Genomic DNA, 24,740 nt, shown 5'->3' with positions numbered 1-24,740 from the left:
CCCTCCCATTATTACTTGATATATTACTAGAAGTTACTAAAAAATTCTGTTATTACTGTCCACCTAATGGTTAATAATACAAGTACAAATGCAGGCTGCAATATGGAAGTATACGAGAAGCAAAATGGCAATACATTTTTGTATTTCAGTTTACATTCTCTCTGACATGTTGCAAAATTTTAATTAAATCATGTCCTCTACATTTGGCATTTTCAAAAGCGGTTTTAAAATGTAAATTACATTCTAATTTTATTTTTTAATGCTATACAAGTTGCAAAATTAAACTGAAACCATAATAGACAGGTTTAATTTGATGCATGTACCGTCCAAAATGTATGCTTTAAATAATATTTGTCCTAATTATATTTTAGACACGTTTAAGAAACAAAGAAAATGTCATATGCAAAACGGCAATGCAGCATGGAAAGCAATGTATTTCTGGCTTTCAATTTGCATTTTGCAAGACGTGTGCAAAGTTTGGTGCAACATGAAAATGAAATTCTGTAATTTGCAACCATAATTTTAATATGTAAATTACATCCTAGTTTAAGTATGTAAATATAATTGGAAATTAAAATTTAACATTTAATCATACAATTTCTGCTTCCACATTTTACACACATTTAAATTTAAATCAATAAATTTTTGCAACTTATAAAATAAAAAAAATAGTATGGACTTTACATTTTAAAATTGTGGTTGTAAATTGCAAATGTAAATGCTACATTTTATTTTACAGCAAAGTTTGCACTTATATCATGGGGAATACAAACTGAAATACAGAAATGTTTTGTCTTTTTACATATTGGTAAAGGTATAATCATTTTTAAAGATAAAACCAGAAATATTGTAATAACGTTAAGATAATATATATATATATATATATATATATATATAAACATATATATATATATATATATATATATATATATATATATATATATATATATATATATATATATATATATATATATATATATAATAAATAATAAATAAATAACCTGAAAGGGTTTGTCTTAGCAAGCAGAGTCTTAGCAGAGTCTTTCCCACGCTTCTGGGGAAAGAACTTGTATCTGGGGGGATGGTGGTGGTCGTTAATGAGATGAATGCTGAATCATTTTGATGAGTCGATTCTTTCGAACAGCTCGTTTTGAGGTAAACACATCATCACCATAGACTCTTCTAGCATCTCTAAATGTTTTAGTGGTGATATATATTAGGTATGTTTTTTGAATAATGCATTTTTATTTATCATTATTTAATATAATAATGTTCAGTGCGTAACCTCCATGATTAAGCTCATAAATAATATAACCACGATTCAGATGTTGGCAACTCAGGATCTAAATATATTTAGCATCTAAATTGTAAAAGTACTAAATTATCTTTAAACTTATTAAATAAATTATGATAGAATTTGTAATATTGGACTATTAAAGTGTTTTTGTTCTGTAAATCACTTCAACTGATTCAAAGAAAACATTCGACTCAATAGAACGACTCGTTGAGGAAACGGACATCACTAGCGGACAGTAGTGGGCGAGTACACTTGTGTGCACTTTTCAACTTTTCACCTATAATGCGTATATATCTTAGGACATTTGGTTTGTGCATAGTTGTCGCTCTTTTATCTTTGGTATTTCTGTTCAGTAAACATGACGAAGGAAGTTTTTCAGCTGGATTTAAGCAAGTTCGAGCGCCGCTGCAACAGAAGAGCTTCAATGGAGCAAAAGCAAAACAACGACCCACCGCGACCACATCACACCGGTAAACTCATTTTGTTTGTAAAAAGGTCAGTTTAAAAGGTTAACTTTGTGTTTAAGAAGTCTGTACGATGTTTTATGCAAAACGAGGTTTGTAGTTCAATGACAAATAAATATACGCTGTGTTTGTATCACAGTATGGGGAAATAGGACATCCAAATGTTAATCCTGCAGCTGTATTGCATTTATCCAGAAACTATCCTAATTAATTCTTACAAAAGCAGTAGGAAGTTGCAAAAGGAAGCTCTTAAAATTCCCTTCAAAGGGAAGCTATGCTCATGACAACAGCCTGTGTAATTCCACACCGACTCGAGAAACTCTTGTTCTCTCTTACCTGGCCTGATTGGTTGTGAAGGAGTGTGTTGTTGAGATGTCGAGCAGTGAATGCAACACAACAAACACCACGAGCTGCGAGATCACGCCTCTATCACACACCTGTGTTTCAGCTGATCACGAGATTATATTATACAGGCAAACAGGTCACGCAGCTCTTGGTGAATTTGATCAGTTCATTCACTCAACTCCTGAACCTAAATAAGTAATAAAAACGAAATTTAAATGATAAATTAAAAATAAATGATTAAAAGTTGAACTAGATACAACACTTACAGATGGCACGTTCCATTTATTTGGAACATTGTTGTACCAATTAATAAATACACAAATAAATAAATAAACAAGAAATGCCACTTTTCCTTCTTAGGCATGTTTAATAACAGTTGTTTATTGTGTGTTTTGTTGAATAAACTGTTATAAAGGAAAATACTTCATTCTTTTATTTTTATTTTAATGTGTTAAGAAGATAACTGCAAAATTAAAACAGCTTATTTCCCAATATCTTATCAATGCACACACATTTAAAGACTCGTTACAGACATACAATCGTTTTATTTATGAGATTTGTTTTACATTTAGAACAAAATGTGTGTGATGTTTATCCAAAATAAATTAAAATTATTGGCAATTATTAATTTTCATTATTAAACATCTAATATGCTTTGCAAATGATTATAAACAGTTGCAAATCAAATAATAAAACACTTATTTTAATGTAGTTAAACATTTTGATTTCAAGTTAATTACAAGTTTAACTAAAAGTTTCAATTAGCAGTTTTAATTACAAAAAAATGTATATTGTTTGGAAATAATGTTTGCAACAAAAACAGAATTTAACAACCGATTACATCAAATTTTGGTTTCTTTTAGTTTTTCACACTTTTCACTGACCATTGTTGAAAAATGTCTCTTTTTCTTTTGTTCTGACAACTAAGTATTTCTATTTCTGAACATAAAATATTTGTATCACATTATTGATCAAATGAACATTTGAAAACTAAAAAGAAAACCACTGCAGATTATTAGAAGGTATAATAGTATTTCAAATATTTCCAGTTGTAGGAAACAAAGTTGTAGCCTTTATTGAGATCTCTGTGTGTGTCTGTGTGTACGTTCATCAATGCTTTCATTAGCTATTTATCACCAATCATTAGGGCCAGACACAATCTGCGGACATTTTGTCTTATTTTTGCGCAGAATTAAAAAAAAAATCTGCATATTTATGTGGAATGCTTTTGGTAGTATCATAACTAAAAACGTAATATGTGAAATAAAAAATACTACCTTTTAAACTTTTGTTTAATGTTTACAAAACAAATCAATAATAATGTAAATAAAGCAAGTCTCGTGTGATATATCTACTAAAAGACAGAAAATATTACTTTACAAACTGTATTTTAAACAAATCATTTGAACATTTTCATATTAGTCAATAATATTACTGATATTAATCTAAAAACTGAATAAATATAAATTTACACACTTTTACTCAAGTAATGTACTGTATGTATATTTTAGTGTACACATAAAAACATCTGGTGTTTACAGAGATGTTGTCCAGAATCCGAACTCACCTGTCCAGGAGGAGGTACTGATGCATCTGGCAGCGGTGGCCTGTGGAGAGAGACACGGAGAAGTGGTCAACATGCTGAAGACTGCAGTCACGCTCAGCCAAAGAGCCTTGAGATTTCACATCTTTGCAGAGCAACAGTTACAAACCAGCATTAAAGCAGATGTTAGTAGGAGCCACTGTCAATTCTGACATGCATACATTTACATTATCAGTCAAATATGTCAGATCCGCAAGCTTTTTTTTAATGGCTTTAAAAGAAGTCTATTCTGCTTGTTCTGTTTTGATTGAAAATACAGTAAAACTGTCAAATTGTGAATTATTATAACAATGTGTAATAATGTTTTTCTGACTGAATGTAGTTTAAATAGTGATGTATTGATGGCGCCATTGGTGTAGTGGGTAGTGTGTTGACACATGCACTCCGCTGCTCACAGTTCAATTCCCGTCTCAAGGTCCTATGCCGATCTTTCCCCTGTCTCTGCTGTCAATACTCTCTACTGTCCTATGCATTAAAAAGGTGGAAATCCTGGATACAAAATTATTAAAGTAATTTAATCCTGTGATTAAAAGCTGATCTTTATGCATTTTAGGATTCTTTGATGAAAAGAAAATTCAAAACAACAGCATTTATTTGAAATATAATATATTGTTTTCCATAATAAATGCTTTTACTTTCACTACGTTAAAGACAGAATTATTAGCCCCCCTGATTTATTAGCCCCGCTGTTTATTTTTTCCCCAACTTCTGTTTAACGGAGAGAATATTCTTTTACACCCCACTTCTAAACATAATAGTTTTAATAACTCGTTTCTAATAACTGATTTATTTGATATTTGCCATAATGACAGTTAATAATATTTAACTAGATATTCTTCAAGACACTTCTATACAGCTTAAAGTGACATTTAAAGGCTTAACTAGGTTAATTAGGGTAACTAGGCAGGTTAGGGTAATTAGGCAAGTTATTGTATAACAATGGTTTGTTCTGTAGACTATCGAAAAAAATATAGCTAACAGGGGCTTATAATTTTGACCTTAAATAAAACAAAGACTTTCTCCAAGAGAAAAATATTACCAGACATACTGTGAAAATCTCTTTGCTCTGTTGAACATCATTTGGGAAATATTTTAAAAAGAAAAATAATTCAAAGGGGGGCAGGAACACATTTTAGCAATGTTAAACGTGTCATTTCAGATGGTAAAAAGTTTCTCTGTGAACTCTGTGCACTGTAATCTGCTGCTAAGGCATTGAGAAACAGTAAGGAGATGAAAGATTTACCCTTTGCCAATCCATTTTTCCTCTTGTACAGCTGGATTCCTGGCCGGCTTTCATCCAAGGGAAATTCAGCTATGTTCTTCACCCCATTTCATTCCCCCATGAGCACCATGAAGAGTGGAGTCAGCTTTTCAAACCGTGTGCTTCACAGAGACTCTTCCTGCCCGTGAGTATTTCTGCAACTATTTAAGGAGACACACTGCAGGTAAAAACACTGGTTTTCATGCACCTGTCAAAGGTTTTCTTTGCATTACACAGAGAAAATAAAGAAATCTATTCAAATCACACTTTTTTGTGTCTGGACTTCATTTATAATGCAGATTTTTTTCTCATGCACTGAGCCATAAATCTCCACTTGAGTTTAACACACAAAACCTTATTTGTTTTATTAATATCTAAATTCTACAAAGCCCCTAAAGTGACATGTTCCAAATATTAATAATAATGAAGACCTTGTTTGTATGTACAGTGCTCAGCATAAATGAGTCCACCCCATTTTGATAAGAATTATTTTTATCCATTTCTCAGTGAATATGAGTAATATATATTGGTGCATTTAAACAAAACAGATTTATTAAACATATATTTATTAAAATAATATTTTAGCTTCAGAACATCTTTAGAACTAGAAGGATAATACATTTAAATTCATGCATAACATTGCAAAAAAAATTACAAACTACAACATTTTAACAAAATTGTATGTATTTTTGTTTCTCTTAATTTTTGCTATTTTTAAAGTTTTTATTTAATATTTTTACCTAACATATACATTTGGGTTACAAATTTTTGAACCATTATTGTAGGTTATTTTGTTAAATAAGGTCCAGATTTGGCTTCGGTACTGATCAAGCTAATAATTCGTGTTTTTTTTTGTTTTTGTTTTTTTTGAGGGACAAGTTAATACAAATAATGCATAATTAAAGCAAACATTTGATTTTACCAATAATTACATTTTCTATTTCCTCCATGGCTGTTTGGAATGTATTCTGAATTATGGAGTGAAGTGTATGCAAAGGATGCATCATTTGCTTATTTAAACATAACAATTTATAAAACTTGTAATACAAATAATGTATCGTGAAAACTTCTATGTCTTTTATTCACCCTGTAACTTTCTTTTGATTTAACTTCATGTTTAGATTATGCTGTGCAGCTATTTTCAGCGAAAGCTGTTTTTTGTCATCTTTATTTATATACATTAAAACCTAAAACAGTAGAAGGGAAAAAAACAAATTATATAATTATCTAATAATTAATACAACAATATAAAATATAAAGATAACAAAGCAAATATTATTACAATGGAAATATTTTAAAGCTTTAATATTATATATATATATATATATATATATATATATATATATATATATATATATATATATATATATATATATATATATATATATATATTATTAATATTATTATTCACATATAAATATATATTTTGCTTGATTAATCATTCAGTATATTTGAAAAGGTTACAGTTATTACATAATGTTTTGCTTTACTTTTTGAAAAGTAAAAAAAAACAATGCATAAATTGCTTACAACTCTTTTTTTAAGAAGTCATGGTCTCATTTTAAAAAGCAGAATCTTTCTGAAAATATTCAGATAATATGTCACCTTTTTTTCTGTGTACAGATGATTCTGAGGGAACTGGACTCCTTGCTGTATGTGGACACAGATGTGCTCTTCCTGCAGCCTGTAGAGCTGATCTGGGACATGCTGATGCTCTTTAACTCCACACAGTTAATAGCAATGGCTCCAGAACACGAGGAGCCCAGAATCGCCTGGTACAGTCGCTTCTCCTGGCATCCCTATTATGGGAAAATGGGCATCAACTCTGGCGTCATGCTGATGAACTTGACCCGGATGCGAATCACACAATTCAAGGTGAGATTTTAAGAGGGATTATGTGAGGTCTAGGGAAAAGCTGTTCTTTGTTTTAACAGCATTTTGCTTAATGGGCAATTGATTTTTTGACCAATCATTTAAATTCTATGCGACATCTTTTGTTACAATTTTAAACTTCATGGTGGCCAAAAATATCTAATAATATCTTGTGCTCATATAACCTAGTATATTTTAGATTAATAATTATTTGAGTATATTTTAAAATGTAAATTCTCTGGTGCAAAGCTGAATTTTCCCATCAGAATGACACATTTTTCCAGAAATCATTCTAACAGGATGATTTAGTGCCCATAAATCATTTCCTCTGATAGTTATAATCGCATTATTTATTAAATTACAATATTATTAGTGGAATTATTAGTAGTAGTATTTTTAAGTAATACACACACATACCAAATATTCAATGGGCAGGAAAGAAAGGAAAATACAGTGATAATAAAAATAACAATATGAAAGAGAACCATCTTTTTGAACTATTTTAATAGGATTTGAACATGTAATTCTAATTTAGTCCAGAAGAGGGAGGCAAAACTCCCTTTTTTTTTCTTGGCTTGTGAATGAAGTTCAGCTCTTTTTCCCTTTTCTCCATGTACAGAATGACATGACCCCTGTTGGTCTACATTGGGATGAGCTCCTGATGCCTTTATTACAAAAATACAAGCTTAACATCACCTGGGGTGACCAAGACCTCATTAACATCATCTTCCATTACAATCCAGGTACTTTTTTTTTCTGGATGTTCTTTTCTTGATCTGTAACTGCCATTTAAGTCTCAATAACAGACATGCGTCTTCATCCAGAAATGGTATATACATTGCCCTGCCACTGGAACTACCGTCCCGATCACTGCATCTATGGCAGCAACTGCGCTCCTGCTGAAGACGAGGGTGTTTTCGTGCTTCACGGAAACAGAGGAGTGTTTCACAGCGACAAACAGCCTGCCTTCAGAGCCGTGTATGAGGCTTTCGAACAGGTGATTAGTTTATTCAGAGGAGTACTGTTAGTAGCTATTAGTGTTGTCACAATGCTGGAATTTCTAATACTTAAAAAATACCGATAATCAATACAGTTTTCTGTACCATAGGGACATATAGCCTCCGCATTATTCAGTTTACAGTATTCATGCACATTTTTATTTCTTTCTATTTTCATTTTGAGTTAAAAGCTTAATAAAATGGCTCAGTGGTCTACTTTTTCAGTTTTTACTTTATAAATGAAAATTAATTATTTAAATATTTGTTGTTTTCTTTGTTTCGATAGGGCTGCACAAAAAAATGGAAAAATCTGACTTTGCGATATTTTATTTTTCTGCAAAAAATATTCAGGTTAATGCGGTCATGGAATACCTAGAGAAGTCATGGAATTCTGACATAGCATTTTCCAGGCCTCAAAGTTTTGTAGAAACAGAAAAACCCACAAAGTTTTGAAAAAGTCATGGAAAATACATATCTGTATACTTGAATATAGGTTATTTACTTCTATTCTGTCTTTGGCCAATCACATACTCTCACATTATTGGTGCGGTTAAAGCCTTATCTAATCATTTTTACATAGATATAAACATAAATCAAAACTAAATAGATTGTTCTGTTTTAAGATATTCTGTAATAAATTTGAACATGCATTGTTTTTCTTTTACCACATGTGTAGACATTGCATGAAACATTAGGTCATGAAAATTTACTTGAAAGTCTTGAAAAAGTCATGGAATTTTAGTAGCAAAAATGTGTATGAACCCGAAATATTGAGATATGAATACAGTTTCACAAGAGGGTTTGAATAGCACTATTTGATGGTTTTCTGGGAAGTCTAACAGTATTCAGGTAGAGAAATTGAATAATCACAAGGCAAAACATACTTTCATTACCTTGCTTTGTCTTGTTTCTAGTCCAAATATCTAAACATTCTTAGATCAAGTAAGAAGTTTTCAACTTCAGAAGAAAGTTCAGAAGAGTTTTTCCCGTAAAACAAGTAAAATTATCTACCAGTGGGGTTAGTGAAATATTCATTATTAAATTTTACATTATGTTTTTAATTTAAAATTTAGATATTTGAACTAGAAACAATACAAAATTCTATGTGAGAAAACATAGAAAGAACTTCTAAAATCGTATAAATTTAGTATAAAAACAGTAATTAAATACAATCCTGTAGCTCCCGATCAACTATAATTCAGATACAAAATGGCATATTTTGCAATGGGACAATTGCAGATGTGCACATTGCGATATCGATTCTGAAACAATATATTGTGCAGCCCTATTTTGAACCATGTAACATTCAAATAAGTTATGCCAATCAGCATTTTAATAAATTTCACAATTCTCTAACATTATAGAAGAAACTGCAACCCTAACTTATATAAAATGTAAAGCATCGTTGAAAACAAGTGAAATGTCAGTAATTAGCAAATTATAACACAAATGTCACTTTAACACAGCTGATTACTTTCACTTTTAGACAGAACAGACTTTCTGAATGATTCTGAACATGTGTTTTTTTACTTATTTGACATATTTAGTAATCCATTTAAGCAAATGATCATGTAGAGAATTCAGAATTTGTGTTTCTTTTCCTATCACATCAGGTGCTTGATCTTTAAACTGACGAAACATTAAAAATTAATGTATTTCGCAGCATAACCTGTAAAATGAGCCACAGAAATGAAGTTTAAATTATTTAATTTTATTCTATTTTATTAGTGGGAGCATGGGGAGGGGTTGACCCCCCCTAATTAACGCTTGATCCTCCCTGAAGAATGTCAAAACAAGATGTGTGGAGGGTCAGTTCTTTAATACTGAGAAATACTTCACTCTAATATGTATTTTAAATATTAATAATTAAAATAATAGATGATATAAAAATACATTTGACCACCAATCAGTATATTAGAGGAAAAAGTCTACAATTGGGAGATCTACAGGACTGATAGACTTTGTGTTCACGAGACTTCGTTTTCTAGAAAAATAGTTGTTTGGATCTACATTTAGCCTGAAAGTAAAGTCAAATTAGATGCTTAATAACGTTTGTAGTCTGACCTACAGTACCATCTGAAATAGCTAATCAGAGAATACTGTAGGTCAGAATACACTTAATATCCCTCAAAATGCTGTTAATTGCTAGAAGCAATTAAAAAATAAATCCATAAATGACTGAAGCATGTATTACAGAAACTAACCGAAATATGTTGATCCTTGATCGTCAATGTACAATTCACACACTGCATGTATCCATACTGCAAAAAAAGCAATATTCTATCATTTATTATCAATACTCACAAATATCAGCACTTTTTGACAACACTAGTAGCTATTTTTAGCCATTCGGCCTGTCCACAGCTAATAAATGACTGTTTTTGCAGTACACATTTGGCGAGGATCTCAGACAGTCACTGCTGTCACGGCTGGAAGTGGCGCTGAATGAAACGACACACACATACTGTGGTAAAGCGAGTCATTTCTTCACCACGGGACTCCAAAAGTCTGTCAGGAGGCTCCAGAGAGCGACTCCACCAGGTGACTGAGACGTGATTCTGTCATGGTAGGTGAATGATGGCTGAAATATAATCTCGGAAACTGGACATGAGCCGCTCTGCCGCAATGTGAGCTCTGAATGTTCAGTTGGAAAACTCAAAGATGATGAAGGACGGGGTTGAATGATGAAATGCACATCTACTGGGATTTTTCTCAAGGAAAATTATTTCTTCATTCAATTTTTTTACTTTGTTATAAGATCGCACATATTAAAAATGGAACTATTTATTAGCCTTAACATCATTCAAAGTCTGTATAGCTTCCTCTCCAGAAACAGGAGGCAAATTTTGTCTTATACAAAGGATGTCTAAAGACTTTTGATCCAAAAATACTGTTGCACACAAACCATATTGACTACTTTTATGATTGTTTCATAGTGTTATGGCATGAATCTGGAGATACTTGAAAATGTAAATATGTGTTTGTATATTTGTTTGTCACGTTATTTTCATATGAAATAAAAAACGTATCAGATTTAAACCCTATGAACATTGGCTAATCGTTTAAAACAGAAGGAGAAAAGCAGAAAAGTGTATTTGAGCGAGCTATGGAGGGGGAAAAAATAAAAATAGATACATTTTTAGATAAATGCTTAAGATTTAAATCTAATGACGTTGCTCTAATTTAATAAAAATATTTAATTTTACTTAAACCAAATATGTAAAACTATGTATACAATAAAAAGTAATAACAATTACAAATGCTACAAATTTAAATTGTGCAAATTGTGTTAAATGAAAAAGAAAAATGATATATAAACTAATTTCAAACTTCAAAACAAGTCATTTTCTTTAAGAAAATATATATATTCTTGATTGTATTTTTCCTGATTATACAGAATTTGTGTTTCTTTTTCTATCGCATCTTTAAACTAATAAAAAATTAACAAAATTTACAGCATAACCTGTCGAATGAGCCACTGAATAAATGGATAAATAAAGTAAAACTTAGTAAGAGCATTGCATGTATTCATACTGCCATTTAATACATTTAGTATCAATACGTATGGAATATGGAATCAATACAGTACTTTTGTCAACACTAGTAGCCATTTTTACCCATTCGGTCTGTCCAGAGAGTCTAATGTAAATATTCTTGATTGTATTGTATTTAGTACCTACTAAAATAAGTGTAATATACACATACAGCGGAGAAAATAAGTATTGAACACATCATGTTTTTTCCTGTGAGTAATATTTCTAAATGAGCTGTTGACATGGAATTGAACCAGAATTTGTATTGAAAACCCAAACAATACACACATAAAAATAAAACAAAACAAATCTGAAAAATGTGTTATGTGTAATAACAATGAAACGACACAAGGAGAAAGTACTGAACTCGTCTCGTCTATCAAATCTGATCTTTAATGTGTATTTTATATTGGATTCAAGTCAAGTGATTGGTTAGGCTATTCCACAGCTTGATTTTCTTTCTCTGAAAGCATTTGAGAGTTTACTGTGTTTTGGATCATCATCTTGCTGAAATGTCCACCCGGGTTTCATCTTCATCATCCTGATAATGTAGATGATGGACTAAAGCAGCTAATATTAATTTAAAATGACAAAGGGCAGAGAGTTGCTGAAGAACATACTGGAAGATTTCAGCTGTAGTCTGGGCTTTCACTGCCTTTCTACACCTTTCTTTCTTCATGTGTTCAATACTTTTTCCCTGCGTTATTTCATTTTCTTACACATAACTTCATTTGTCAACTAATCAGATCTGTTTTCTTTGCATATATAGATTCTTTTGGTTCCAGGGAAAGTTTCAAGTCAATGACACCTTTAGAAATATGCTTTCTGAGAAAAACGGTGATGTGTTCAATTCTTTTTTTTCCTGCTGTATATACTATAATAGTACATAATACAAATCTTTATTTTAATTTTATGAATATGCTGTTGTACTTAGAAATAGATTACATTATAACTGCATAATGCGTTTAAAGTTCAACTTCATTATATTTAAAATATGAAGCATTCAGTTAGAAATAAAACACTTGATATGAAGATGTAACTGAACGTTATAAAATAAATAAAGGGCACCTGATTCTAAACTTTCAATGCTATTAAATAAATGCATTTGAGGGTTAACTTATGTTAAATGGACAGCATTACAAAATCTAAATTGCACTTTTTTGTGTTAAACAAGTAACAGTTTTCCTCCAGCAGGGTGCAGCAATGATTCAGCCTTTTGATCACATCACACTCACAGACACACACCAGTAAATACTGAACCACTTGCCAATAATATCATCTCATTACAGGCTAACTCTTTCTTTATTCTCAAAGTGAACATTTTAGATAATTTATATCGCTACTTAAAGCTCTTGAACCACACAAAAAGGAGGAAATGACCCAAGGAAAATCTCTAATGGGATCATCGATTAAAATATCATTATATGTGAGCCATTAAAGCAGTAGTAGGTGTTAATAATGATAGAAAAAGGCTTTCACTTCTAATCCATGCAAAAACCTGCATACAGTCAGTCTGAAGGATCAGAAATCTGTGTCTTATAAGACACATTATGTAGATTAATGGCATGCTCATACTCACATCTCATGGATGAATGTGGCAGAAAATCCTCCTGTGTGAAGCAGATTTACAGGTCAAAGGCTAGACTTCATCCAGCGGTAATGAGGGTCTGCAGGTGGTCTTCTCTTGTCTGATCATCATGATATTTGGAATCGATATTCCAACATCTAAAGGAGAAATTAGTGAGGATTTATATATCTTTAAAGGTTCATTGATGCATTCATCTTGTTCATGAAAATAATCATTATGTACACAGACTCACTAGAGGATAATGCTGTTTATTTATGTATACACTCCCTCACCGGCCACTTTATTAGGTACACCTCACTAATACTGTGTTGGACCCGCTTTCGCCTTCAGAACTGCCTTAATCTTTTGTGGCATACATTCAACAAGGTACTGGAAATATTTCTTAGAGATTTTGGTCCATATTGACATGATAGCTTCACGCAGTTGCAGCAGATTTGTCGGCTGCACATTCATGATGCAAATCTCCCTTTATACCACATCCTAAAGGTGCACTACTGGATTGAGATGTGGTGACTGTGGAGGCCATTTGAGTACAGTGAACTCATTGTCATGTTCAGATTGTTTTCTTGAACATGACAATGAGTTCACTGTACTCAAATGGCCTCCACAGTCACCAGAACTCAATCTAATAGAGCAGCATTGGGATGTTGTGGATCATGGATGTGCAGGCAACAAATCTGCAGCAACTGCTTGATGCTATCATGTCAATTTGGGCCAAACTTTTGCAGGAATATTTCCAGTACCATGTTGCATCTATACCATAAAGAAATAAGGTAGTTATGTAGGCAAAAGGGGGTCCAACCCGGTACTAGTAAGGTATACCTAATAAAGTGGCAAGTGAGTAACTTATGCATTTATTTATTTTAACCATCAACTCGCAATAATGCAAACTTGCAAACATCTATTATATAATACATAATAGAGTGATATATAAAACTATAAAAATAAGTTCAATATATTGAACTTATTCCAAATATTTATTTATTTTAAGACCAGAAAAGTGCATTAAGTAAGCAAACATTAACTTATGCAAAGCATACTTCAGTAATAAACCATTCTACGCTTTTATCACAGCAGTTCACGGACAGGGCATGAACATAGAGGCTAAAACTAAAGAAATCATTCAGTCTATTGTCCATTTGCTCATCTTGTGTGTCCTCCATCAAACAGCGGCTCTCTGAATCGGCCCCTGGTTCACAATGGATCCTCTATCTTTGCTTTCCCTTCCATCATTTCTCCCTTGGACAATATTTACCTCAAGTGGCAACAAATAGATGTTTTTTTCAGCCACACAAAAAAAGCAGTGAAAAGGACCTTATCTCTCGCTTCTATTTCCCCCCAGTGAGCTTTTCAATTAGGTAATTACAGCCATGTGAAAGGAGACCCGGCACTGAGCCCCAATGCATTGTGGGAGCACCTGTCCCCCATAGACGCCAATTACCTGGCACACGAACCGTCTCCATTGTGCTGGCGCTCGAGGGGTCCGAGTCTGCAAACACAGCCAATGTGGCGTCTGATCAATGGAAGAGCGGCGTCTGTGAAAACAGGTACACACACCAAGAGGAATAAATGAGCCGCTGCTTTTCCCGCTTGCTTATTTATGCATTTGTGTTCAATTTGGAAGGCACAAAAACACTGTGAAGCTTGAAATGCTTTTTTCAGGACTGGTATCAACATTATGCTGGGAATTTACCCGTGCTATTTTCATAGTGTCACAGTTTTAAAAGAATGCTAAAATGAAAGCGTTGACAGCGGTTACTCGATTTCGTTCTGGTACAAACTAAATTGAAAATAGTCCATGTAATGTAAGTCAATGTGGCACAAAGTCGCTTCAAACTGTTTAACTGAAAAGTAATTTTGCTTTATAGATGTTAAAAGTATTGATCCTTTATATTGAGTCAAATTAAAGTTTACAGGGGCCTCTTGTTTGTTTGTTGTGTGTGTATATATATTTATATATATATACACACTATCTGACAAAAATCTTGTCGTCGATCCCAGTTGTAAGAGCAACAAATAATAACTCGACTTCTAGTTGATCATTTGGAAAAGTGGCAGAAGGTGGATTTTTTAGATGAATCATCTGTTGAACTGCATCACAATCATGACTAATATTGCAGAAGACCAATTGCAACCCGCATGGACCCAAGATTCTCACAGACTCAGTCAAGTTTTGTGAGGAAAAATCATGTTTTGGGGTTTCATTCAGTATGGGGGTCTGCGAGAGATCTGCAGAGTGGATGACAGCATTAACAGCCTGAGGTATAAGACATCTGTGCTGCCCATTACATTACAAACCACAGGAGAGGGCAAATTCCTCCCCAGGATAGCACTCCTCATACTTCAGCCTCCACATCAAAGTTCCTGAAAGTAAACAAGGTCAAGGTGCTCCAGGATTGGCCAGCCCAGTCACCAGATATGAACATTATTGAGCATGTCTGGGGTAACATGAAGGAGGAAACATTGAAGATGAATCCAAAGAATCTTGATGAACTCTGGGAGTCCTGCAAGAACACTTACTTTGCCATTCCAGATGACTTTATTAATAAGTTAATTGAGTCACAAAAGTGTGGATGCAGTCTTCCTAGCTCATGTGAGTCAATACACAATATTAATTCTTTGTCCACTACACCATGACTTAATATTCTATACTGTAAATTATTTCTGTTAGGTTTCAAGACTTTCGTCAAGGAATGATCATATTTTCTTTTGGTAAAATAATCAGAATCTGGAGGCCTTTGCCTTTTATATAAGCCACTTCTGATACTAAATGATCAACTAGAAGTCAAGTTATTGTTTGTCGTTCCTAAATACTGGAATTTACTGGAATACTGAAAATTTCCAACGAAACAGAACATTTTTATTGGCCTCTTTGGTTTATGTTAAGGTATTTCACTTTAAAGTAAATAAGAATAATTTATTCTCTGCCTTAAAAGTGACAAAAAACACTAATTTTGTTGATTCTTTATTTATGTAGTTTAAAGTTTGAGAAGATATAAAGGGTCACTAACTTTATCAATTCTTTCACAGCTTATATATATATAGTAGATAAAACAACTCCTAATAATACACAAATAGAGTGAACACGATGCACCATCTTTATTGTTGGACACTTCATATAATCCTATTCATTTTATTTAAAATTCTGAATAATATTGTTTTCGCCAAAAAATTTTTGTCCACCAATGGACATCAAAGAGTTGCAATTTTAGTAGTTCCAAAAAAGTTGCAAAAATATGTGAAAGATAAAAACTTCACAGTGGGATTCAGTCACATGATCTTAAATAGAGTCCTTCAACTTATTAAAGCTTTCAGTAAAGTTGCCGATTTAAAATCAGCATATAGCGTCACACCAGAGGTCATAGTTTCCAGTAACAAAATGTTCGTATATAGTAAAAAGGGGGCACTTAAGACATTTGTTAAGAAAATAAATAAAATTCAACCTTACAACTAACAATTGCAAAAAAAAAAATCCCAGGAACTATTTTAGTAAAAGTGACAAAGATACATGTGTAAACTTTTTAATAACAATAATATTTTACATTAAATAATTCTAAGGGATTTTAAAATAAAAACAAGGAGAAACAAGGATTTCCCAAACATCATGTGCATAAAAACAAGGATAAGTAATTATTAAAGACGCATCAGATTATTCAGTTAAACCAAACAAGACCCAGGTGGACACAATTATCATGGCGGAACAAGAAACAACAAACAGCGAAAAAGTAATTGGTAACACACAAACCTGCATCATACTGCAGAAAGCACTCTTATTCTACAAGAAACGCATCCGTGATGAAGCCATTTCCAGTGACGTGCCTCAGAAATGTCAGTATTCATCACCACGCTACTGAATGAATATATGCGCTTATAGTGACCTGAATAGTCGTCTATCCTTACTGTATGTGGAGCAAGAGACGGCTTCTGTCTCCCAAGTGAGCCAATTTAAGCTCAAGTCCACTTCATTGTGTGCTGTATCGATTCAGTTTGAACTCTTTTCCCTGATAAAGAAGCCCAGTGAGCTGGATGCAGATGTCCACAGGGGTGAGACTCCACAAAAATAAAATGAGAGAAAATCTCATTCAGGAAATGAAAGCAAAACCCAACCCATGGGCTTCAAAGTGGCAAAACATGTCAGTCAGCTGTCCTCGCACATAGAGCGATTCAAATCATTAGTTGAGTGGATGTCAATGAAGAGAACCTACTGTAATGAGATTAAAAGTCTGCAGGAAACCCGCCATCACTTTCATTTGGATATGTTAATGTTAATTATTTTAGGTTAAAAAAGACATTAGGGTCATTTTTTATGGCAAGGATCTCTTCAGATAAACACACTTTGATCTGAGTTATATAGGGCTGAGAGACAGTACGTCTGACAGGTTATATAACTTTTGCTTTGCTTCGTGACTGGCTGTAAGTTAGAGTTGGGAGAAAAAAAAAGGAAAGAAAAAGAGGAAAATGTCATATAAACAAGATTACAAGAAATCATTTATATATATATATATATATATATATATATATATATATATATATATATATATATATATATATATCTCACTCACTATCTTTCAGCTGAGTCCCTGAATCAATCAGGGGTCGCCACAGCGGAATAAACCACCAATTACTCGGGGAAATGTTTTATGCAACAGGGGTATTATATATTACAGTATTTAAATAATATAAAACATATACAAATATATTTCATGGAGTTTCCTAGGAAACAATTGTCATTTACTATGTCTTCCCTGAATGTACATTTACCTCTAATGCCTCATTCACACTAGCAGCCACTTTGTAGCTGCCTGTGCTCTGGGTGGTGATCTGCTGCAAACGCAGGTCTGTGGCCTTTTCAGAAGTTTAAAGAGGATCCTGTGAGCTCTACTGGTGCTCCTTTTAACTGTCGCTCAAGAAAGTCGACTAAAGTTGCATAAAGTTGAAGGATTTTTAACTTTGTTGCGTCGCTTGACATGCCCACCTGGTCATCAACGATCGATGTCGCTCACCTAGATGGAGGTTGCTGGAAGTCGCTCACTCTCTGATAAAATGAGCGGTCGCTTTCAGTGTTGCCAGACATACGACAATCATTGCATTTGTACGATCAATAATGAAAGAAATACTTCAATGTATGATCATTTCAGAATTTTATGCCATTTAAAATGATTTTCATTGTGATTTTAGGGCTTCTATAGCTATTGATCTAGTTACATCTTTTGTCCACTGTCTGGGAGGAGAACGTGGAGTTAAATATGTTTATATCTTACGTTACATTTTCTCAGCCAATCAACTTAGAGAATGGCTCTCTCTCACGAGTTAACATTCAGGCTGTGGATGGCTGTGCTTAGGTTAGTAGTTTTCAGGTTGAGGTTGATCGTTTAAGTAATAAAGTAAAAAAAATGAATGCTGAAAAGGAAGGTGAGAAGGACAGGGGAATTTGCACTTGTTCTCATTTTTCCCCTTTTAAATGTGTCATATGAATTTGTTTTTCCTATGTTAATCTTATCAAAACAAGGCCACGGCTCATTACAGGTACTCTAAATGAGCTTGTGCACACCTCAGAGTGTGGAAAAGAATTGGGAGGGTGCACTGCTATGTTGTGGTCCATGACGGCATCCAATTTGTACCGCTATATGAATCCCTCAACATTCGATGACAGCGACTCTTAAGGCAGGAGTGGCCAACCCTGTTCCCGAAGAGCCACCTTCCTGCAGATTTCAGTTGCTACCCATATCAAACACACCTGAACCAATTAATTAGGACCTGAACACCACGTGATAATTACAGGCAGGTGTGTTTGATATGGGTTGCAACTGAAATCTGCAGGAAGGTGGCTCTGCAGGAACAGGGTTGGCCACCCCTGCTTTAAGGTATGCCTATTTATTTATTTATTTTTTTAACGTATGGTGGTAATTTGTATGTTATGTCCGATATTTGTCTAAATAATAGCTGTTTGCTCTCTGTTTGACTCGTGTACAATAATTTTCCTCCAAATACTATAATTTTTAGGTTCCGGTATGATACTTTGACATTTCCAATCTGGCAACACTGGATTGCTTCTTGCTTTACCGCTGCGAGTCGCTCGTAGTGTGGCCGCAGTTTAAAGTGTGTAGTAGTTCCTTTAAAGCGATTCACCCATAATGGAAAGTTCTGTCATCATTAGCTCAACCTTCACTTGCCACAAACCTGTTTGTGTTTCTTTCTTCTGTTTATCACAAAAGTTATTTTGAAGAATGTTATAAACATGTAACCACTGACTTCCATAATGCTATTGTTTTTACCTTGGAAGTCATTGGTCTCAGTTTTTGAACATTTAAACAAATATAAATTTTGTGTTCATCATAAAAAGTGAACTCATAAAGGTTTGGAACCACTTGTGGATAAGTAAATAGGTATATAGTACAGCCTAATTTGAATATTTTATTATTAGAGAAGTCAAATTGTCTTCTGTGTATTACATATGTCGTTGGGTAATATGCACATGAGAGCTGTAACATAACTCTGAATCACATTGAAGGACACTGCTATCACCTTCACAAACATCAACTCCCCAACTGGTTTACAAACCATTAAACCTCGAAACGCACTTTGATAAAAGCAACATCATTTAAACACGAATAGTGTTGTGAACACAAAGTCTAATGATGCCTGATTTCGGCTGTGGATCCATGTGAGTGATGAGATTCAAAAAGTGCTGCGCTTGCCAAAACGGCGAGCCTTTGTTTGATTCATTTGATCATTTAAAAGAAAAAAACCTCACTGTAAACGGACACGTGCTCTCACAGCAGCTCAGACCCTTTCCATCTTCACGTTAGGCGAAGGTAATTAAACTGTCACGTTTGCTTTGCGGGGAAAAAAACGCAGCAGTCACCACTTTCCCCCGCAACGTCGAGGAATATCTGTCATTTGCAGATGACTTCTGAATGGTTCATTTCCTTATCTGAACCTTTGATTTGTGCAGGGACCCGTGTCAATAAAGCATCTCCGCTGATGTTGTCTCTAAATGAACATCTCCAATTAGACACAAGCAATAATTCATTTGATGACTTACTGTTTATGCTCTTTGTGGCAATCTGTGCAGACGCGTGCGAGATGATTCGTGGTACCTTGAGGGAAATCTAAACCTTAATCACTGTATGAGAATAATTACGCCTCCTTTGTTGTTATGCTGATAAACTTCATCATAATTTGGCACCAGGAACCACAGCTTCACCATATTTTAGACACGACAGATTACAAACAGATAAAGCCACAATAGTGGGAAAGAATGAACTCACTGCTGTTCCAAACTCTTCAGTTAGCGGTTAGCATTAGCGTAGTCTTTCGTTTCTCATTGTGGCTGCTTCTGTGCTTATGCTGATAAACTTTTTTATTTGATGGTGGAAACTTCAACTTCAGCTAATTTTAGACAAGTTAGGTAAAACTGATAAGACCTCAACTTGAGAAGTGAGAATTCACTAGTATTGAAACACTTGAGGTATTAGCTATCGTTGACTTAGCTTTCTATTTCCTGTAGATGACGAACCCACAATCTAGCAGCAGAATCACAGCTTCATGAAATTATAAACAGATAAAAAAGAAAAATCCTTGAATAAAAGTCTTGAATTAATAGCTAACACATAGCTTAGCTTCAAATATTCCAAAATTACAGATTAAAAACAGATAAAAATAAAAATCCTTGAGTCAAAAGTCTTGAATTAGCAGCTAACATGTAGCTTAGCTTCAACTGTTCCAAAAAATACAAATTATAAACAAATAAAAAGCTAAATCCTTGAGTCAATAGTCTTTAATAATAGCTAACACATAGTTTAGCATCAATTTGCCTAAAAAATACAGATTAAAAACAGATAAAAAGAAAAATCCTTGAATTAAAAGTCTTGAAGTAACAGCTAACACATATCTTAGCTTTGAATATTCCAAAAACACAGATTAAAAACAGATAAAAAGAAAAATCCTTAAATTAAAAGTCTTGAAGTAACAGCTAACACATATCTTAGCTTTAAATATTCCAAAAATACAGATTAAAAACAGATAAAAAGAAAAATCTTTAAGTCAAAAGTCTTGAATTAGCAGCTAACACAAAGCTTAGCTTCAAATCTCCAAAAATACAAATTATAAAGAGATAAAAAGCTAAATCCTTGAGTCAAAAGTCTTGAATAATGGCTAACACATAGTTTAGCTTCAATTTGTCTAAAACATACAGATTAAAAACAGATCAAATGAAAAATCCTTGAATTAAAAGTCTTGAATTAGCAGCTAACACACAGCTTAGCTTCAAATGTTCAAAGAATAATGAACTCACTGCCATTCAAAAGACTTAAGACCACTAGCATCAGCATTTACTGTAGCTCTTTTGTTCCCCAATGCGATTGACTCAAGCGCACAAACAATAAGTCTTGAGAAGCTTTCTGTGTTCACTTGTGCCAAGATACTAATACATAGTCCTTTGTTTCCATACTATGCACTACTATGCTAGCATCTCCACCCTCATTAAATTATAAATGAATAGGAAACAATTGAGCCATAATTGATAGGCCTCTCCGTTCGTTCTCCTCACAGACTCTCTTTATCAGCCATGCGGTGACAAAAAAAAAAAAAAATCACAATGGCTGTCGTCTCTGCCACCTTTTCAGCTCATTCAGATCCGGACTGGTTCCATTGTGCTTGCCGCGGGCCTGATAAGGCACCGATAATGTTAACCCCGTTATCACATTTGCAGAAAAGAGGGCAAAATAAAAGACCTGAGACAGCCGGCGAATTAGCGACTCTGATGAATCGTCGGTTTGAACACCAGAGATTAGCATACTGATTGGACTGATTATTTGTAATTGCGGTTGGAAGTGAAAGCAGGCCGCGCCAGATCGTGCCGCTTTCGGTTCCAACCACAGCTTTGTAATGATGTCGAATTAATCTTTAATTAATTAATTAATCTTTTCTTATCCTCCTCGCCGGGTTCATATTATTGCAAATAACAGATTTTCCTTTGAAAAATTGAATGGTGAAACGGCAGCAGACGGTTTTTCCCCAAGTACGTACTTCAGGGGTGGACACGCGACAGAATCGGAAGATGTGCGATCTGGGGAATCCACGCAAATTCTGCGCATCTCCTGAGGTAGAGCGAGTGTCCTTCAAAGCCATCTGCTAGCATTTGCACCAGCTAATTAATTTGTCCTTCGCAGGATGTGTTGCTACAAGCAGGGGAATACAGATCCTGACAGATGCCGAACACAAGACAGTCCTGACGCTCAAGGGGATGCTATCAACTGTCTAGAGGGCTTCGAGACACCTAGCAAGATTAATCAATCATGATAGTGCATGAAGTTGTTTTCAGAGACGCTCAAGCTGAGGTAAATCCCGGGCTTCAGCACTGGCTACATTAACATAATATTGCTATTTCTTTGGTATAGCAGCAATCATTTCTTTGTAAAATCTGAATGATTGATGTTCGGTTGAGGATGTCAATTGAAATCGCAGCCCTATCATCTCAGATACCACTAGGGAAACTGGCCAAGAACATTATCATATTTTACGTTCTGTAAACAAGCTCTGCCTGAAGCACAAACCGGTGCCGACTGTTTTCCAGAATCCATTTATAGACACTTCCACCTGCAGTACTTGAAAAAAGACCACGGTGGATGACACTAGAGACAACAGAGTGAGGGAAAAAAACATTGTCTGCCAACTGCAAAGTTGTTAGAGCAGGTTCAGTTCTCCACGGGATTTGGTAAGCATTCCTTTCTAAGGTGAAATTTAGGAATGGCTATATTTTCACATGTTTGCGCAGACACTGAAATTCACAAGTGACAACGTTCTGCAATACTCTTAATCAATGAAGGTCATTAAATGTGTTCAGCATGTTAGCTGCTAGCTCAAGCGTTTGGAATGATAGTGGGCTCATTATTCTTTAGACATGTCAATTTTTATGATTCAGGTTGTGGTTTTATGTGTTTGATTATGGCGAGTTTTAAATTACAATAATGAGTCGATCAGCATAAACGCAAAGGAGTTAATCATATTGAGGAACAAAGGATCTACGTTAAATAAATTAGTGTTCTGAATTACATAAATATATCGTTATTCCTTAAATGTATTTTTGTGTGTATCAGGTTGTAGTTTTATGTTGAACTATGATTAGCATAAATGCAAAAATGTCAGTTGCTTCGAGGAACAAAAGATGGAGTAAATACAACACTTAAGCTTATGTTAGGTGTTAACTCAAGGGTTTTAAATAGCAGTGAACTCTTTTATTTCTCATGTAAAAAACTTTATGAATCAAAGTGCAGTTTTATTTGTTTGATCACAGAAATAAAATGCGATAGATGTGAATGTTTTGTTTTTTTTTTTTTTTTTTGGTTTGAAGTGAAGTTTAATTCTATACTAATTTCCAGAGCAGCACGTGATTATGATTGATCACAGCTGGTCCTGCATTAGCTAACGCATGATTCACCAATCCGATGATTCCTAACTCACTATAAATAACCAGAGTTTCTTACTACAGTTATCTTCGCCGTTATCTTTCACCTATCTCTCTATAGGGTGGCACAATGGCCCAGTGGTTAGCACTGTTGCATCACTGCAAGAACGTCACTGGTTCAAATCCTCAACAGGCCTGCTGTCATGTCTGTGCAGAGTTTATATGTTCTTCCCGTGCTTGCCTGGGTTTCTCCTGGGTTCTCCCATTTCCTCCCACCATACAAAAACGTGTCATAAGTGAATTGATCAATCTAAATTAACACTATAGTCGAGCTCTTAACCAGCAGTATATCTCTTCGTAGCATATTATAATCTGTCATTAGCTCGAAATAAAGGGGGGTTAGAGTTCTCGAGACCTGCCTGAACTCAAACTCCCCTCTCGCCCTGCAAACAGAACAGAGCCTTGTGCTCCCGGATCCTTTAAAAGTGCGTAATCATTTGGGAATTTTACTAACTGGCTGAAATCATTTTAATATTATAATTATTACAATATGTTCCTACATGACAAATATAGTAAAAGTGGAATGCTAATATTATTTAGCAAATTCAGCTAATGTCCTGAAGGTGGTCACTATAGGGCATTTATTTTATATACGTAATAATTTACTTAATTTGTTCAACAAAAAAAGAAGAAAAAAAAGAAAAGATGATACATTTACCATAGTCAAACTATAAAACAAATCAAATTAGTTTTATTTAAAAAGCTAAATGTAGCAATGCAAGAATGAATTAAATTACCAAAGTCTAAACTTTAAAATAGGTATATGGTAGTGTTGGAATATCAAGCCAATTCCATGCTTGTTCAATAAAAAAGGTCAGGAGAGGATTTTCTTCAATGCCTAAATTTTGAGTTATTTATTAGATGAATGATTCGAGGACAGAGTTCTGGGTTACATTACACCAATACAAGAATTACATTCAGGAGATGCGCAACAAAACTGTATTTCCCTGACTCCAGTATTTATACACAACTGATATTAAAAGAGTTTTGGTAAAACGTCACTTGTCAGTCATTCTGCAGTCCTTTGGCGGTTGCACCCAAACATACCTTCTCTTTCTGCAACCCTTCTCTGCATACCAGAACTGAACAGTTAAGTGCACCTTCCAACACTTCTGTTTTTTCCAGGAGTCTCCCGTATTTAAGACCGATCTCCCGTGACCTTCCCAATTTGTTATTTTTTCCCGGAAACTATCGTAACTTAAACCCGCCCAAAACACGCTCCATAGTACAGTTACTAACACTACAGTACAAGGTACCCGGTTCTCAACAGTGTTATTCAGACACCTCATCCCCGAACCTAACCGCCCCCTA

At 34.1% G+C, this 24,740-nt stretch overlaps 2 protein-coding genes and 1 long non-coding RNA gene across 9 annotated transcripts in view; 2 read left to right on the top strand and 1 right to left on the bottom strand.

Annotated features, from left to right (window-relative positions):
* Positions 1–6,797, bottom strand: part of pphln1 (periphilin 1) — a 66,655-nt gene extending 59,858 nt beyond the window's left edge. For 2 of the 4 annotated variants that reach the window (XM_073946688.1, XM_073946692.1), the window contains exon 1: positions 2,098–2,202. The gene's annotated coding sequence lies outside the window, so the exon portion shown is untranslated. Of the gene's footprint in view, positions 1–2,097; positions 2,203–3,673; positions 3,714–4,952; positions 5,132–6,575 lie in introns of those variants that run through there. The other 2 variants (XM_073946693.1, XM_073946689.1) reach the window with 2 other exon arrangements.
* On the top strand, positions 1,504–10,879 carry gxylt1b (glucoside xylosyltransferase 1b). Of its 4 annotated transcripts, none has more exons than XM_073946086.1 (8): positions 1,504–1,551; positions 1,651–1,767; positions 3,648–3,834; positions 4,984–5,115; positions 6,594–6,845; positions 7,462–7,585; positions 7,667–7,839; positions 10,228–10,879. In XM_073946086.1, the coding sequence occupies exons 3-8, from the start codon at positions 3,694–3,696 to the stop codon at positions 10,387–10,389; spliced, it is 984 nt and encodes a 327-aa protein (XP_073802187.1). In that variant the 5' UTR covers positions 1,504–1,551; positions 1,651–1,767; positions 3,648–3,693; the 3' UTR covers positions 10,390–10,879. The 4 variants fall into 4 exon arrangements, with proteins under 4 accessions (XP_073802187.1, XP_073802186.1, XP_073802185.1 ...); XM_073946085.1 differs by having other exon boundaries at positions 1,651–1,792; XM_073946084.1 differs by having other exon boundaries at positions 1,504–1,792.
* Positions 10,880–13,592: 2,713 nt separating this feature from the next.
* On the top strand, positions 13,593–23,277 carry LOC103910423 (uncharacterized). Its single transcript, XR_012401991.1, has 4 exons — positions 13,593–14,508; positions 21,931–22,067; positions 22,135–23,105; positions 23,163–23,277. It is a non-coding gene; the product is annotated as an uncharacterized lncRNA (long non-coding RNA).
* The last annotated feature ends 1,463 nt before the right edge of the window (positions 23,278–24,740 follow it).

Source organism: Danio rerio, chromosome 4, assembly GCF_049306965.1.
Source record: "Danio rerio strain Tuebingen ecotype United States chromosome 4, GRCz12tu, whole genome shotgun sequence".
Classification (NCBI taxonomy): domain Eukaryota; kingdom Metazoa; phylum Chordata; class Actinopteri; order Cypriniformes; family Danionidae; genus Danio; species Danio rerio.
The sequence above is the reverse complement of the archived record's forward strand: the minus strand, read 5'-3'. Positions and strand labels throughout refer to the sequence as shown.